The 19,074-nt window shown below is 39.8% G+C and overlaps 1 protein-coding gene across 7 annotated transcripts in view; it reads right to left on the bottom strand.

The window, feature by feature from the left end:
* Soxn (SRY-box transcription factor soxNeuro) overlaps positions 1–18,544 on the bottom strand; it is a 120,653-nt gene extending 102,109 nt beyond the window's left edge. For 5 of the 7 annotated variants that reach the window (XM_083085337.1, XM_083085335.1, XM_083085336.1 and 2 more), the window contains exon 1: positions 16,082–18,544. In XM_083085337.1, the coding sequence (XP_082941463.1) occupies positions 16,082–17,478 (1,397 nt within the window). In that variant the 5' untranslated portion in view covers positions 17,479–18,544. Of the gene's footprint in view, positions 1–11,602; positions 13,382–16,081 lie in introns of those variants that run through there. The other 2 variants (XM_083085341.1, XM_083085342.1) reach the window with 2 other exon arrangements.
* Between the last annotated feature and the right edge of the window lie 530 nt (positions 18,545–19,074).

Genomic DNA, 19,074 nt, shown 5'->3' with positions numbered 1-19,074 from the left:
ATTGAAAAATTACGCTCTTACGTAATTAAAAGGCCGAAAAGTCCCGGCGAGATGAATGTCGACGCGCGCGCGAGCCGCTAATTCCCGTTCTCCTCGCGTGTTCTCTTTCTTTCCTTCTTTTTTAATTCCCCCTCCCCTTCCCTTTCTCCCACAGCCGGCGGTATAGATGTCACGAGGATAGCAAATTTCATTTGTTATTTTCTCTCTCCGCGCGGACGCGAGAGGAGAGCGCGAGCTGAAACGCGACGACGACGCGACGGCTTCTTTCACACGGCTCGCACGCGACATTTATCACGCGCGTGACATTTTAATTAAATGCGATGACACTCCTCGTTCGATCCGGACGAAGCGCGTGTACGCGCTCGCGCCAACACCTACGCCCGTCGATAACGATATTATATGTTCGCCGCTTAGCTCGTCCCGTCGTCTTTCTTTCTCTCTCTCTCTCTCTCTCTCTCCGCTCGTGTCCGCCTAGTCACCCTGCTGTACCTCTTTCTCCCTCCCCTCATATCCCGCAACGCGGTACCGTTCTCTTTGCGTTTCTTTTCTTTCTTTTTTTCCCCCTTTCTTTTCTTTCTTTTACTCTTGAATGAGCGCGAATCGACGATGATGGCCGACATGCAGCACATCGAAAACAACACACGCGAAATCGTCCGGCGTGAATCCGAATGACAAATCACCTCTCGGCGACGAAATTAGCCGGCCGTTTCACTAATTTCGACGGCGATGACAAAAATCGCGCAGATTCACGGGGGCGATGACCGTTAAACGCGCAGATTATACTCGTCATTTTCAATCCTGTGGCATTTATCAAAAGCTTGTACTAAAACAGTCTTTAGCGACGCAATTGCGTCCTATGGCTCCGAGTCGAGATGTATAAATGTCGAAATCGCAATTGCAAAACTCGTCGCCTAGCGATCATTTGTATTAACGATGCGATAATCTTCAGTTATACATGATAAAAGATGTAAAATTATATGAACAATAAGTGTAATTACACAATATAACATTTTTCAGGGTGTCTACTCAAATTTTATAAAAGAATTCCCTCTTTTGTGTAAAAAATTCTTCAAGAATATTCTTCCTCAAAATTCTCTTTTTTAAAAGAGAATATTTTAAAAATTTTTGATGCAACTTTCTAAGATGAGTTCTTTTATTATACGCGTTTTCTAATTATACGAAGAAAGAATAGAGTCACTTAAGCTTCAAGTGCTAATCGCAAATATGTTGAAAAAAATTGTATAGTTTTCGTAAAATAATCAATATACATATGTAATTATACTTTAAACACATTCATAACTGGGCTTATCAGCGAATTGCCGACTGCTTATAAGAGTAAAATTATCAAAGAGAAAATTTTTATAAAAATCCTCCGAATTCCCTAATAAAATTGCATAAGAATTCCCTGTTTCGAATATAAAAAAATTGCTGAGAATTCCAACTATTTCACGTTTTTCCAAGGAGTAGATACTCTGATTTAATTACTCGTATAATTTTACATTTATCGTTTGTCATTTGACATATATTTTTTATACTTTGTCTAGTTACTTTAATTAATTCATCTTTGTTACAATTATATAAAATATATGTAAAACATATGGTCACCTGTAATTAGATAGCGGATCGCAGCCCGAAATTAGCAGCCACGAATTTCTAATCGACGACGCGATCTCCCCCCGCTTCTCATCGTGGATAGGGCCCCGTGCGATAACTCGACGCGTGACGGCATTATAACGACCCCCGGACGGCGCGGGAGGGTTGATAAGAGGACCGGCGAGGCGGGCGGGATCGCGGTCGCACCGAAAATTAAGACAAATCACGACCGATTACGATCGCGTTAAATTAGCCCCGGCGGCCGATTCGTCGCCGCATGCGAATCGTGCATTAGGAGAAACGCCGGGCGTCGTAAATGCAACGACGCCGAGCGTCGTTTCTCGTTCTCGTTCCCGATGCACAGCCAGCAGGGCGATAACTCAGCACGCGCGCTACCACCGTGAGTTATCAGCCGGCGCGAGGCGGGACCCGAGTCCGTTATCAGCCGCCGGTGGCTTGAAAAATCACCGGCCGGAAAATAATTGTTAAGTGCTTTATTAGCGCAATAACGTGCAACGACGAGAGGGAAAAACTGGGACAAAAGGGGGCGAGAGATAGCAAGAGATGGCGATCGTCGAGGTCTCTTTCTGTCAGAAGAAAGAAGAGGGGAAGGCACGTTTTGATTTTGCGGAATAGAATTGTTTGCGAATATTTGCTTACGATAGGAAGAGAGATTGTACGTCAGCAAATTGATTTTAGAAATCGTCCGAGCTCGAGAGTGACTTCTTAACTCGCGTCGGTAGTCGCGAAGATATAAAAAGTCACCGAATATATAATCGAGCAAACGCGCAGGCCTGACTACAAGTAAATAGAAACTTACAATATGTACAATGTACACGGCAATAAATTCTCTCGATATCGCTCGTTAATGATCGCCCTTGTCGCCGATAACTCGCCGACGCGCAGTTTACTATCCATTTCCGAGCAGAGTGCGTCGCGGTGCGTAAATCACATTTCGTATAATTTATATCGCGAGTAACTCGTAAGGTAAAGTAAAATATAACCTTTCGTCGTGCGATAACTGAAATCGTTTCGCGATTCAGGAAGGAGGACGCGGGCGAGGAGCATCGTCTGGCTCGAATCAGATATCAAAATTAGAAAGAGAAATAATTGTATTAAATAATTTTTTTTAAGATAAAGATATATATAAAAACAATTTTTGTTATAGTATCGTCAAATTTATCTCGGGTCAATGTCTCGTATTTATGAACTTCCGACACTGCTCTCCTGACGGCACCCGCAAGCATAAATTAACGTCCATCCTGGCGTAATTTACGTGATTTGCGTACAGCGTATACTAAAGGACGCGAAGGCGGGCAAATGCCTATAAATATTAACTCGATCACGAACAGCTGTTTGCGCCTACTAGATTGTAACGTACGGTAGTCTATTTTATAAAATTATGTGAACAAAATTATCCGAGCTATCAAAAGCTACATAGAGAAGATTAATTTCTTTTTCATTTTTTTGAAAAGTCAGGTGTATTTTTCAAGGAAGAAAAATATAAGACACTCATGTACTACGTGTCTTGATTTTTCAAGCGATTTAAAGACGAAAGTTTGAAATCGCCATCGCGTGCAAGAAAATGAGAAAAACACCGAAACCGTTCTAATGCAGGGAAAAACTGCGCGACTTATTGCTCCCAAATTGCTCATAAAACAACGGCATCTCTTCTTGCGACGAGCGTACATAAATGTTCAGTGCACGATAGCCTCGCGATTCTCGTTAGCAAGAACATTTATCCTGTAGAAACGGACTGACACATGCATCTCTATGGCATCGAGAGAAAGAGATAGATGGAGAGATCCTGGAGTCACCGAGAGAGATCCCATATCGGTGGTCGGAGCCGGAATAAAGTAGCGTACGACAGTGAAATTTATATATTATAGGACAGGCGTTGTGTGACAATCTCTCTCGAATCGAGAAAAGGGCCGCGATCGTGAAGCGGGCCGACTATGAAGTGTTTACCCGCGACGAATTTGTCGCATTAAGAACGCATTAGCGTCAAGTCGGGTTAAGCGATCGGCGTGATATAAGCGGGTCGACAGCGCGCACATGCCAAGGAAGTGGGTGATTATTAAGTCGATGACGTTCATATCTAATCCGCGCTCTAAACCCTTAAACTTGACCTTTTCGTTAGAACAATAAATTCCCCTCGAAGTAAAAACACATCGGTAAATAATCAAAATTAATTTGCAATTTATCGTATCATTTATTTCTTATCTTATAATTTATTCTATCTTTTCTTGTTCTTTTCAAAAATAGAATTTTATTTTTCCCATATATAGTTAGGCGAATATGTGATTCGGGAGAAGGAATGGGAGGAACAAAATAAGGAACTTGTTTTAGGGCTTGCCGAGGCTCCCGGTGGTTGACGGTTCGGTTCGGACCGGTGGTGCTATTAACGACATTAACGCTATTACGAGCAAACACGGCTCTATATCATCCCGAGCTGGCGGAATAATAAACGATAAATTTCTGGCGAAAAAAATACGGCGTCGAACAAGCGTAACCCATTTGTTTGCGATAAACTGACTCGGAGGCTAGTCCGACCAGTTTGCAACAGCCGTCCTCTCCGACGGGCGCGAATGCACCCTTCGCCATCTTTTTGCCGTTTTTTTCTTCGCGACTACCCTCTCCTTCAACTCGTGAACGCTCAAAAATTATTTTCCCTTCCTCGTATTAAATCTGTTATAAAAACTTGACGAATAATCTTTATCGTGAATCTAGAGGCGATATTTTTTTTACGAATTCAATGATTACAAGTGACGTAGATATATTTTAATAATTTGCAATTGGTGGCCAAATCACTGGAACGAATGTACGAATAAAAACGATATACTATAAATTTCTGAAATTTCAAGCGTGCCTCTTTGGCTTACAGGTGTACCTCCGTTTTTAACTGCTGACAGGCACGAAAAGCACTTGTAAATTTTTGCGATACCTGAAATATTGCTTGGCGCAGAAATTTTTCGAATTTTATCACGACCTGTTCCTGCGAATAAGAAATACAACACATGCTTATAACATTATGAAGAGGTGAGAAAAGGAGAGAGAAAAAGAGAGCGTGAAATTAGAAGAAAAAATTCGACTCGAGCGATCTGCGCTCGCTCGAGTTCGCTTAACGCTAACGAACGAGCATGTGATTACGAGTCTTAATCATGCGAGTGAATACGTGGCAAAAGTAAAAAATAAAAGAGAGAGAGAGAGAGAGACCAACGGCTGCGGTTTGTCAGAATATACGATGCGCATATGTTATCGTGCCAATTAACAAATTGGAAGGTCCGACTGGATTTCTCGATGACGACCATTCGTCGCCATAACTGTCGCTACCATAAACGCGAAGCAGAAGGAGAAACTGCCTCTGAGCAGTTCTTTTCAGTTATAGTTTCTATATTTTTTCTGGCTTATTCTATAGAATGAGTATGTACACATATTTGCAGTTCAATTATATAAAATCTAGAAAAGAGAGAGAGAGAGAAAGAGAGAGTGCAATGTTGAAAGAAAGAAAAAAGTTTAATTTTGTCACTAAAGAAAGTCGGTATGTAAATAATTAGTTTGAAAATTGATTACTAGATAGAAAGAATGATTTAACAGAATCATTAACAGTTTGATAATCTTTCATAATCTATGAGGATTATTACATAGTATGCAAAAAATAAACACAAATATGTTTAGAAACATAAATATAGTCTTTAATGAGAATTTTTATAAGAATTCTTGCAATACCTCTTTTGAAAAATAGATATTCTCGTCAACAATTTACAGCAATTTAGAATACGTGCCATTTGTCGAAAGCAATTACTCGGAGGCTCGATAGTAAGAGGCGTCAGGTGCAAAATGTACATGACGTATCTTCGCCAACACGGGAGGAGGAGGAAAGGGGAGAAAAAGAAGGAGAAGCAGGAGGAGAAGGGCGCTCGCTCACCCACGTTCGTAGTAATTATCACGGTTACGGCTCTCCGTGGGGATACGCGATCGTTTAAGTCACTCAGGATAACAAGCGCGGGATTCTCAGTTCGTTAACCCGCTCGTTCGCGGGATGGATTAATGGATCCGTTAAATCTTTCGATCGGCGCGCCCGTCCCAGAGTAAGAAATCGTATTCGAGCCATGCCGTTGGTAATCGCGAGCTTATTATCTCGCTGCCGTGATTTTTCCGCCGATGAAAAGTGGCCTGATAAGCCCCGTACGCACGTCATCGTCGCCGCTGTTGTTTTTGACAAATGCACCAGTATCGGTCCGGTTAATTGATGCGCTGCGAAAACGTCGGGGGAACCGATTTCTTTAAGCGAAAGCTAATTTGTACAAGCCGGTTCTCTCTCGACGCGCGAGAGAATTTATTCGATCGAAAACGAATATCATCGAACGTTACCGATCTCGAGTCGACTTGAGAGCGAGAGGGGGTTTATTAGTGAAGCTTACTTGAACGTTAATAACAAGGTCGTTTCACACCGGATACTCGATCGGCGACAGTGGCAAGCTGCCAATAACCCGGGTGGCGCCATAAGGAGCACGTTTTAGGTAATTGGCCGTGAATATTATCTTACTTAGGGGCGACGGAGGTTAACCGGATCAGCGTCGAACCGCACGATATAGAGAATGCGAGAGAGAAAAGAGAGACTAACAGAAGTGTGTGAGAGAGAGAGAGAGAGAGAGCGAAGGTGAGGTGCGCGATACCTTACAAATTACAACTCGCGAGGGGATGTTTCGCGTGGAGGTACCCACGCGTGATCCGAGGGATCGGCTCGAGATTAAAGCCGCCCTAAAGCGCAGCGGCGTCAAAGCGAACTCTCGCGACTCCTCTTTCATCATTTTTCTCCTCTAACTTCTGGCGCAAATTGATTTATCGCAAATAGATATTAAGTTTGAAGTATAAGCTCGAATGATCTTTACGTGCAAAATATTTTACTTGTTCCGATATCCTCCGGCGGTGTAATTTAGAACTCGATTGGAATTTAGCAAGGAAAAATATTCGATCGTTTTATTTAAAATCATAGAAATAAATCATGAAAACTTAAAAATAAAGCGAATAAATAAAGCCAACAGATGTGAAATAAATAAATAAGCTATATTAGAAGGATTTTTTTCCTAAATATATGTACAAATATTTTATTTTTTGTTATAAATATATGCAATATACTTTGTAGCAAATAGACATCCTTCGGCTATATACATCATATTTTTATCATAGACGGATTTTGATCGCGACACACGCACACTTGCATGAGATTTGAAAAGAGCTGACTAAATAATTAAAATAAATAAATCAACTGTTCACGCGCGGTTTATTTATTTACGCAACGTTTTCGCCAAATGCAAAAATTGAACGCGCAGTATTATTGATTAGTAAAGATGTTACGTTTTGAAACGGAAGTGCGATTAAAAATTATATTCCACAGTGATTGGTAATTTTCGTATATCGGAAAAGATATAAGCAATTTTCATAAATTATTTCACTATTCATCTATTGTGAGTAATAAAAGAAAAGTATGTCGCTAAATATATTTCGTTAGATAGATTTATGGAACATGTGTAAGTTCCGAATGTAATTTATATAATTAAGTCGTAAAAAAGTCTCAAATTCGGAAAATAAGTGGCACTTTCTCGACAGATTTACAACCTTACTTTATGCCAAGGCCTGCGAAGATCTTTTGGCCTTCAACGTGATGTTTTGGCTTTATTGTCGTGTTTACGTGCTTGTCGGTATCTAGTGTGTGTATCCTCTGATATATTTATTGTCCGGACGCGGATAATGAACCTGGCCTTCGAGTGCCATGCTATCAGTCGATCGAACGATCGATCATTGCGTTATCGGAATAATTCGTGATTTGTCGACGCCTAGGCAACGAGAGATAACACGAAAAGAAAATCCACGGCGAATCTTAATCAGTCGCAGAAAATGGCGAATTAAAAGTAGAATAGAATATAATTAAAAATTTATATAATAATCACGGTCAATTTTTTAATTTACATATTATTTTTGAATTAAATTCTTCAATTATACGTGCGCAATTTGGAAAAATGTTGAAAAAAAATTGGCCAAGGGAAACGTACATATACATATACTCTTCGAATTGCTACTTATTCTTGCTGTTTGATCGCGTGTCAAAGCCGGCTTTATGTCGCTATTATTACCGCCGCAATCGTTTGTTACGGAATACATAGTTATTACACCGCGCACACTCGACATGCTAATATATTTATACTCATAACAGTCTTTCTAAAATTGAATAAAATCAGAAAGTCTCGTTGCGAGGGGTAACGATTGTTTGTCACCGCGAATGTTATTACGCCATGTTTGCGACGTTTAAATTGTCGCAAGGACACCTAATTTACCTGCTTGTTAGAGCCAATTTAAATATGCCAACATTTTTATTTTTTTAGTGTAACTAAGCGTTTCGCCTAAAGACTTGAAATCGGAAAATGGCGTAGCTAAAAGTATATCGTAAGGCAATAAAACGGTTCATAACAATGGGAAAGCCTCGCATGTTGGGCGAAAGGTAAGAGAAACGATGACGCAATGGAACAAGATGTACAGCATGCGCTTGGACGCGTCGTTTCCCCGAAACCGACCCGGGAAAGCGACCTGAAATTATTATCCAACTTTGTGCGAGCAACAAGTGTCGTTAAATCAACTCCACGTCGCCCATCTCGTGTATCGCGCACGGCTGTGCATCGTCACACATGCACGCACGGGACATTTAAAGAAATGTTGCCAAAGTTGCGGTCCTCCGCGAGAGCTTTCTCGTTTTCTCTTTGGGGGCTGAACGCCCTCACCTTTTCCTTAGTTTCTAATTTTAAAACGCGCGATTATCGAAACGCAATTATAATTAATGTACGCGATTCAAGTAATTTATACATGTTTATTTTCGATAATTATTCATATATATAACGCGACCATTCGCGAGTCAAACGTCGCGGAAAGTCGGTCGGGGGATGAGAGGAGAGAGAGAGAGAGTGAAGGGCAGAAACGACGAGAGCGGATGAAGAAGCAATCATCGGTATTAAATAACGACGAGCTCGCACCTCGCGCGCGCTCCAACGTCCCCGTCGCAGTCATGTGCGTTACCTCGGGCTGGGCGGAGAGGGCGTGAAACACTTGAAAATCCCGTTTATGTAAAACATAGGAAAACGGGCCTCCAGAAGACCGCGCCGCGTCGCCTCGCCTCGCCTCGCCTCGCGCGTTGGGACGTTAGGTGGAACGCGTAATTGAAAGCACTTTAGAGAGACCCTAGCGGCACGCACAACGAGCTACTCGCATTTGCATTCAGTGGCGGAGGGAATGCCTTTTAACCGAAATGACTGCGTGTGTATGACAAACGCCGCGGTTTATGTGCCGGAACGATGGGAATATTTATTGGCGCGAATTAATGTCTCCACTCGTCCATACACATATACCGCGCGTTCGGCATATTACACGCACTATATATGTGTATTTTTTTATCGGGACATTTCGCGAGCGAAATCCACCGGGAGGAGGATAGGAGGTAAAAAGCCCATTTGCGGCGAAAAATCATTTGCGCTGGTCCATATTGCGTTTGTTCGTGCGGGTTTATAGAGCTGTTGATACGAGTGGTTTAACACATCATCCAGTATACCCTAGTAAGTAAACGACTCATTTCGTGGATGGATAATCAAAGATTCGATATGAAAATAGCCGTTTATGTATCGCTTCCAGAAAAATTACTCGTTCATTGCGAAAGTTTACAAGATTGGCAAAAATTTTCAATGATTATTGTGGAAGTGTGATAATATGGTAGAAAAGAATGTATAATTTGTCATATTAATCATATCTTAAATTTTTATCCTTTATTTCAATGATGGAGTGCATCGATTTATATTTATCATAACAATACTGTCGAATTGTTTGTGTCATTTCTCATTCTATCGCTGCGATTTTGGTACGAATATAAATGTAATATTGAGGTAAAAATTTAATGCATCGTGACAGGATGGCGGATACGAGAGATGATGTACAGGATGATCGAATTGAAAACACAAATTATTGATTGTAATATCTATATATCGATGCATATATAATAATGTAGTAAAGTATCTCTTAAAGTATCGCAAAACGTATGTACAGAGTTCACGATAATTTTCGTTAACTTGTTGTCGATCCTTTTTTATATACATTGACCGTCATGTATATTCGGCGTCATATAGAGAAGTGTGTTTTAGTATCAAGAACAAGCAAGAGACGTGGAAATAAAATAAATGATCCTAAAAATTACTCTGTGTTTGTCTGTTCGTTTATTACAAGAATAATATATATGTACAGAATTGCTTGCTGGAACAGGATGTTTTTTTATGCGAAAAAAGATCCAAATTGAATATATTGTCCCGTGACGCGACAAATTGTCCCCGAATACGAAGTGCAAATTTAACAACGTTTTTGGACACATAATAAAAAAAAATAATTGTCATTTCTTTATCAACGAGCAATCATTTATAAAGAGCAATTATTAGATAAAAATAATAAATATAGACTATGCGTATTTTATTTTAATAGCAAATAGCGCATGTGCATACAAAAAGCAATTTTTAACTCTTTTAATTCGATCTCAAATGGAAATAAAAGATATAAAAAGAAATTCCCTTTTTTTTAATTAATTTATACTCATTATATCTATGAATCAATCTTTACGTTTCCAAAAATCAAGAAAATAGTGATCAAGAAATTGTCAAGGAATTGTAATTAGGATGTATAATAAATTTTTTTTTAAATGAAAAAAGAAATAAATATATACATATATAAGAATATAAAAAATGACAACTCATTTTAAATATATATATATATGTATATGTATGTATATATATATATATTATTTTTTTAAAAACATATTTTATATTTTATATGCGTATATGTGTAAAAATATTGCATACATAGTATATTTTATATATTAATATTATAATTTTATTTCGTTTTTTATTTATGTGTCATGCGTATACGTTAAATATCGTTGAATAGATATATAAGAGAAATAAATTTCATGAAAAGAAAATCTCTCAAGAAGAAATAATTTTTTATGTCTTGAAAGCGCTGAATACACTTTTATAAAAAAAGTTATTTTTATATTATTACGAAATGAACAAGCAATAATTATCATAAGAGGCACAACAGTCAATACGAAACATCTCGCGTTTCGTACAAATTTTTCGCATCAAAACACACTGTACTTTTACAGTGTCTCTTATCACAGACTGAATCTCAGTCACAGCAAGCAACAACTCGGACTTTGTGCGTGTGTATGCCTTCTCTCTCGGTCGTTGCAGATACGGTTGAATGTATAATATACACGTACGCACGTACAAACGTATACATTACCGTCTCATTATTAATTTCGTACGTATAAAACATTATAAGTATCCGCGTTTTGGACACTGAATAGCGCAGCGTAGAAATATACATCCTTCTCGAGGGAAGAGAATTAACGGAAAATCAAGAATATTCTATATTCTTAAGTACTCGCGCAATAGAAAGTCATTTATGTTTCAAAAGATTATCCAATATTTTCTTCTAAATATGAAGGATTTAATAATAGCACAAGTTTTATTCAGGTTTCATTCACAAAAAAATTTCTTCTTCATTAAGAGTGTATGGATAAATAAAAATCACTTTAATACTATTGACTCCAGATGAGTACTTAAGAATTATTTTTCGAATCGCGCTCATCACCGTTTGATCAGTCAATCGCAATAAAATTACGAGAATCTCGTACGATAAACCCTACGAGATTATATGCAAGGAATCACACGAATATAAGTATTATAATAACGTATGCGATGAGATGATAATGATGAGGAAATATCGATGGCAGGAAAGAATTCGGTTGCAATATCGATAACGAAAGATAAAGAATTGAAACGAAGGATTGGTGTGTAAGAGAGGAGTAACTAAAATATCGTATATCATTTTAAATAACTAATAATAACAACTAATAATCTAATAATGGCGCATAATAATATAATAATATTAACTATATAATAATAGTAATATAATGAAATAAGGATATTTTAGTTCTGTTAAAGTGTGTATAATCGATTTTAAGGGTGTGTCGGAAATGAAATGAAAAAAAAAGAAGTGCGTTTAATTCGCTTTAATTTCAACAAGTTTGCCTTGAAAAAAAAGCGCTTTATTGTCGATAATCTGTATTTGTTTTGTACAGTGAAATATAAATCGACAATAATATACATTACATTTAAATATCCTGGCTTTACATTAATTTTATACGCTTTACATTAATTTTATAAGCCAGTCTCTATTCAATCAAGAAAAGTCCTCATCCGTTAAATAAGACTCGTCAAATTCCTGAAAAGCTCGATTTTTCCAATACTTTTCAGGAATGTGACGCATGTGAGATATGTAACGCCGAATAAGATTACGTATCGCGGAAAAATGCAAATATTCTTTTTACTTTATATGTTTATGTATATATATATGTCTATATATGTCTATATATACATATTTATTTATACAGTCACATATATACAGCCATAACTAAATATATATAGTCATAACTAAATTTGGACCTGCAAGTCGTGTGAAAACTAAAAAATTTAAATATTAAATATATAATATACTAATATACTAGGCGTCTACACGTGTGTGTCTGCAGAATAGAATATTTTTTAAATCGGAATAAAAGCTATCTGTAATTTTGAATATTTCGAATATTTTGATTCTTTTTTGATTATTTCTTCAATTGTGATAAAATATCAAGTAAATAGAAAGTAATACAACATTTTATATTTATATTATAATTTTCATGATATATTCTATCGCATTATTCAATTCCGATTACGTACAAAATTTCAGATATTCCACTCTGTACACTTATTGCGAATTATTATACGAGTAGACGAAATGAATGCAAAGCAGGACTACGATATGTACACACGACGTGTCAAAAACTAATATACATCAACAACCTCTGACAGTAATATTTTGCAATGTATATATCTACATATGTCTCGTAACAATATTTTATAATCTGTGCGTACTAATTCTATGCGTAAAAGAAGGGATCTTCGTTTTTAACAAATGACTTATCACATGCGCGCGACATTTTTGCTTAAAAAGAGATTAAATAATCTCTTTTCTTCGTGAAGTGCGATAACATTTCTTTATTGCCAACGCTGGAAATGATGAAGTACCGAATACGACGTCGACGATCGAATCTTGCACAATCTCTCGAATTATAACATTGTCCTCGCCGATAACAAACGGATAAAGAAATATGTAAACTAATCAAAGATAAGTTAAATGAAATCACGAATGTCTGCGCTGCCAGAATCCAAGTGGAACCAATGTGGATATAACGTCTGCTCGAATAGGATTCCTCTCTTTGGTAACGTCGCAATTTCGCAAGAGCGCACTTGCAAATAATGTATTATCGACGCCTTCTACACAGACCGAATATCTCCGTGGATGTCCCTATAGGCGAATAGGGATGGCGATGATAATGTGCAGCACATGGACGAGGATGATGGAGAGAATCTTTCGTGCGACGTGAATGCGAGCGAAGGCGCGGTCTCTCGAGTACCGAGAGCGGAGAGGTCGATTCGTTCTCGTCTCTCTCTCTCTCTCTCTCCATGAAAATTGTCTTCTCTCTCTCTCTCTTTATTATCATGGATTATATATATGTATATCGCACTTCCTCCTTTCTCTTCTTACTCTGTCTTTGCCTTTTTTTTTACAGAGTTCCAGTTCGTATGGGTGTCCGTCCAAGCTTGCCACTTTTTAAGCTACGAGATTCCTACGAGGTCATGGTTTATATGTTAGGCTGTAGATCACAGATGTGAGAAAACGTTAAGTTTTTAGATTTAGTTAATCCATTCAATGATAGAGTCGAAAAATAGGAGTCGGACGAAACTTTCGTGATTATTCAGCGAGTCTCTGATAGAGAGCGAAATGTTATCCGAATGCGAGATGATATATAAAAAAATTGTCGCAAAATCTAAGAAAATTTATGATAAATTGAATAGAAAAATGCTTTGGAAAAACTATTTCTGGAAATAATAATTTAATTTTTTTTATTTAATTTATATCAAAATGATGTTTTAATTAAACTCAATATCAATATATATATATACGATTTAAAATATAATTATATGGATACAAATCACTTCTCTAACAGATACAAAAATAGAAATAATAAAGAAAAGAATTAAATTCTTAAGGAAAAAAGTAAATGTCAAATTAAACATGTGGTATCGTGAACTCTGCTTCTTTCTGGACCCTATGTTCAAAAAAATAATAATAATAATAATAATTCGCGATGTTCAACTTTCGAAATGTTTATTTTTCACATAAATTTATTTATATAAGTAATAACAAAATATAAACATTTAAATGAATAATAAGAATTATATTTATATGGAAAACAAAAAAGGAATGAGTTGAATGAGAATGATGTAATCAACTACTCAATGCGAAAAAGGATAAGTCACACTTAAGAAATAGAACGAGAAAATCCAATGAAACTTTTGACGATTTATGGCGAAAAATATTTCGAAGACAAAAGAAGCGCGTTTAAGAGTTTGTTTAATGTTTCGATTAAATGTAAACAACGTTGTAAACTCCATATATATTGTAAACCACTCTAAATCCGCAGCAAACGTATATAAACCTCTTATGCTTCAAATACCTATCAAACATAAGCCATATCCCGCCTTCTATCAATTCGATGGTTCGTACAATATATTGAAGATTTTTTTAAACAAATCTCCTGGGAGTAAATCCTGCATCCAGTTGGTGCTCAAAGAGATGACGATTAAAAAACTCACATACCAGATAAAAGCTCACAAAAAGTAGTAGTGTATAAATGATTGATGATGTATTTCAATGTAATAAGTGTCTCTCAGTTAGCATAAAAACTGGATGCGCGCGTATGTAGGTTTTAAATGCATCCCTGAATATAGATTCAACCTTATTCGTTATTAACGACTATTATACTCAAGTAGCTGTTATCCCAGTAAAATTCATAATTGTTAATGTCATGTTTTATTAAGCGCGCTACACGTTTCCGCCTTGCTACGCGCATAAATCGTCGGTTTAGACTTCCTCTTTCGCTGCCGATACGAGATACGTCGGTCTATAATTTTCTAACGTAACAGCGTCTTGCAAGTTTACCCCCCCTTATTACTTCTTTCGCCGAATTGTAACAATCGAGCGCAAATATAAGCGACTCGTCGCCCTTGTTTCAGACGCATAAACGACCGAATCGGGGATACACGTATCGTACATCATCGTTTTTTTAGTAGTTAATTGGAGTGTGATGATAGAGGGTCCAGAAGCATTGTCACGATAGCATATGCGATATTATCGTCTGCGATAAAGAATCGTGAGTGTTCGCATTATGATATATATACATATCCCGAGAAAAGAGAGAAATAACAGTTACTTATACATATATTTCGTTCACAGTCATTTTGATGAAGAAATAATAAATATATAAATATATTGAGCAGGAGCTATATATATCATACTCATAATGCGACACTCACGAATTAGTGCGTGTATAGAATACGTAGGAGATCTTTATATGTCAAGCATTCGAGTCAGAGATATTCATACGTAATAAAAGAATTCTCAATGTATTTTGAGAAATTATAAATTGAATCATATATTTATAATATTAAGAAATTATTAAGTCCGAGCAAAAGAATCTAAATATGAAGTTAAAAATTTATAATATTTGCCTTTCTAATAATAAAGTGTGGTAAGTGTGATAAAACAACCTATGGAAATACGAATCATAAGGATCTCCTGCGAATTTCTATACTGCTCGAATCACGAATTTCGAGAAGAATGATAATCTCCGAATTGACATTGACAAAGATTATCGATAATTCTCGTTATTCGAGCGAGCGTCGGTGCAATCAGTATCATCAAATCGGAATAAACTGCATTAAGTTTATAAAATTTTATCAGCAATTCAATAATAAAAGATTAGCATCGCGAGTTGAACGCATAGTTTTTTTTTGATCGAACCATCTGGCAATACGAGGACTCTATCATTGCTTGTAATGATTCAAAACATTCCTTTTCGTTTAAATGTAAATATTATGTATCTTTCTCTAGTGATATTTCCGAGAGCCGTGAGTCTACTATTTATAAAGCATCCTGATGTTTCTGGAAAATGTAGAAATAATAATTATGATTATAAAATAATACAAGTGCAAAAATAAATATTCTCTACAAATTGTGTCTCGCAAAAAATCTCAAATTAGATTCGGATTAAAGTCGGTTAATTATTTCAAACATCACGTATATATCGCTAGAGAAATAACCGTTATGTTTTCGGGTACTTTTAGCAAGAATGTGGCAGTTTATCCCGCTTCTATGATTTTAAAAAGCGACTCGCAAGCAAATGTAAGCGAGAAAGAGCGTTGCGTGAGATTGTTGCGAATGAAGAGCAAAAAGAGAAGAGAAAAATAGAAAGAGGAATCTATTTTTCTTTTTTATTTTACTGATAGCTTACATGTGCGCAAGTGGCTGTATGGCCGAGTGATGCTGCGCCAGAGAGTCCGGCGACGGTCCCGGCGAGTAGACACCCGCGCCATGCGGCACGACTCCCTGTTCGGCTCCCTGCGGTAGGTACATCGAGATCATATGCCTGAGGTCGCCCTGCGACGTTTGCTGGCTCTGTTGCTGGCCCATATACTCTCGCTTGACGGCCTGGCCAGCGACCGCGGCCGCGCCCGTCGACGTCGGTCCAGCCGTCGGCGTCGGTGTATGGATGCCGCCGCTCGCAGGGCTCGTAGGCTCGGATTTTATGCTACTGCCGCTCGGACTGTGACTCGACATCTGAGAGCCTGGTTGAGCCTGGTGATAGGGCGATGGCGAGCCGCCGGGGACGGTGGTAGCGCCGTATCCGCCGTACCCGTTCATGTAGTTGTTGATGGGGCTGGGACTGCCACCGCCCATATGATGGCCCATCGTGTCGTACCTGGGGTAACCGGCAGCCGAGGCCGCTGCGGCGCCCCCCATGTGACCGCCATACGCGACGTGTTGCTGGTACGCGGTCGGGTCGTGCATCATGTATCCGTTAGGCATGTAACCGTTGGACATTTGATAGACGTCGCGCGGCAATTGCGGCTGCTGCGGCCCACCGCTGGTACCAACTTGCCGCTGATCGACGAGCATACCGCCGACACCGGCCACGCCACCCGTGAGCGGGAACTTGTCCTTCTTGAGCAACGTTTTTGTCTTGCGTCGTGGCCGGTATTTGTAATCCGGGTGCTCCTTCATGTGAACCGCGCGCAATCGTTTCGCCTCGTCGATAAACGGACGCTTCTCCGACTCGCTCAGGAGTTTCCACTCGGCACCCAGGCGTTTCGAGATCTCCGAGTTGTGCATTTTAGGGTTCTCCTGAGCCATCTTGCGCCGCTGTCCGCGCGACCATACCATAAATGCATTCATCGGCCTCTTGACGCGGTCCATATTGTTGTTCTTGGCGTTGGCCGCGTTACTCGAATTGTTGGGATTATTCGGGTTGCTGTGATTATTAGGCTGATGATGCTGTTGCGATTGCGACTGCGGCTGTTGTTGATGGGAGTGCTGCTGCTGCTGCTGCTGGGCACTCTGTTGCGTTGTCATCGCGTGCATATTCTGTTGATGTTGAACAGCAGCGGCGGCGACCATATGCATCGAGCTGTAATGATGCTGCGACGTCTGATGATGATGCTGCAGACCGAGATTCAAACCGCCCGTGCTAGGTGGACTTCCTGATAGTGCCGGGCTATGGACTATCGAGCCAAGGGTCCCGTAAGAAGACATCCCGGTATGATGACCCATCGGCGATACGCCCTGGTGCGGATGCGGTGGCATCTGAGCGTGCAAACTGCCGCCCTTCATGTCCGTCTCCATCGTGAGCATGTCTTCCTCCCTGTGCCCGTACAGTTTGCCGCCCTTTTCTGATACCGTCGACGTCAAGAAAATCAACAGAGCGCGCCGAGACTATCAGATCGATCACAGGCCGATTACCCGGGTTAATCGAGTTATCCCCAGTCACTGTGCGCGAAACAGTAATATAAAAGTCAAGCGCGGATTCAAAGTCGACTAAATCGTAGACACTTCTTCGTCAGGGAAAAGTTCTAACATGCGCGTGCACGGCGTCAATTTCTATCACCTGCGAGTGATCAATCGATTACACGATCGCGTGGGCGTACTGGTTGTACAACGTGCCAACCATGAATGCGCATTCCGTACGAAGTATGTATACAATCTTTGTTTCGCACGCAGCGCTAGATCCAGTCGCGAGAATCGTTTATAAAGGGGTCAACTTCGGGCGAATACGAATTCGACAGGAAACACCACTCGCGATTCTCATACTATCGAATCCTCTTCCGCACTGTGCGTTTTATGGTGGAATCCTTCGTATTTTCTCTTCTTTTTCCTTCTAGTAAGTTTCACCGAAGAGATCTTCGTATGATCTGTAAGCCACAGAGTCCAAACGAGAACTGACGACACTATCACTTTCTTCCCCTCACTTGCTAGTCTCTCACCACTCCGTGCCGTACGCTAGCTGCTCTGACTGGCTGTGAGCCACGGCACGCTCGACGAATCGCGTTACGACAATGCGGCAACGACGCATCAGCAAAACACGGATGCTCCGGCGCGGCGGTTTTCTTTGAAATCCGACGATGGCACCTGAAACTGTGCGCGTGATACGAGACCAGAAAACCGACCAGCTAACTGAGCGAAAGTCACCGTTCACGATCACTGTTCTATCTCCAAAAATCCTTTTAATTTGTCACACAAGTTTTCCTATGTATTGGAAACTAGCTTTCTAGTAGATATCTACGTGCTATTACCGTATGTTGCTTCTTTTCCGATCGCTCTTCTACAACGAAAACGAAGAATAACCGATGCAGAAGAAAGCAGATACAACTTCCACTCTCCACGAGAGAACGAAACTGTCTGAGCATTTGTGCCTTAGGGTCGAAGCTCACTTCCTGCCGACAGCAATCCCCTTCCCTCTGGGTTTCGAGCTCCCTCTTCCTCAATCCCTACCTTCGTTGAGGAATGAGCGGGGACCGTACCCGACAGACCAGGCTCGAGGGTACAGCGGGCAATCGATTGGCAAGCGCGCCTGCCATCATTTCTCTCGGCCAATCGGCGCCGGCTCGTTCACACGAAGGCGGCGCCATTGCGCCGTGACGTCACAGAACGTAAAGGACCGACCTCTCGCGGCAAAGCTTTGATCCCCGTCATCATGTTCCCCTTCTCTCGTTTTTCACCCCTACTCTGCTATTTCGTCGTCCTCTCCTTCCCTTTTCCTATCCCTCTCATGCTCCGCTCTGTGCGCCTGTGACGTTTCTCTTCGCTTTTTCGCGCCGCGAAATCGGCTACCCGTCGGACGCATGTACCGCTACGTGCTGAGCAACGCTGCTGTGTATACATACGTGTCCACGAACCTTAATACGCGATGCGTACTAACTATATCGATTTTAATGCGAATAAGTTACGTCT

This window comes from Camponotus vicinus, unplaced genomic scaffold (assembly GCF_025532165.1).
Source record: "Camponotus vicinus isolate PSW18456_S1 unplaced genomic scaffold, iyCamVici1.0 SCAF_12, whole genome shotgun sequence".
Taxonomy (NCBI): domain Eukaryota; kingdom Metazoa; phylum Arthropoda; class Insecta; order Hymenoptera; family Formicidae; genus Camponotus; species Camponotus vicinus.
Note: the sequence above shows the minus strand (reverse complement) of the source record. Positions and strands in the feature narration are given on the sequence as shown.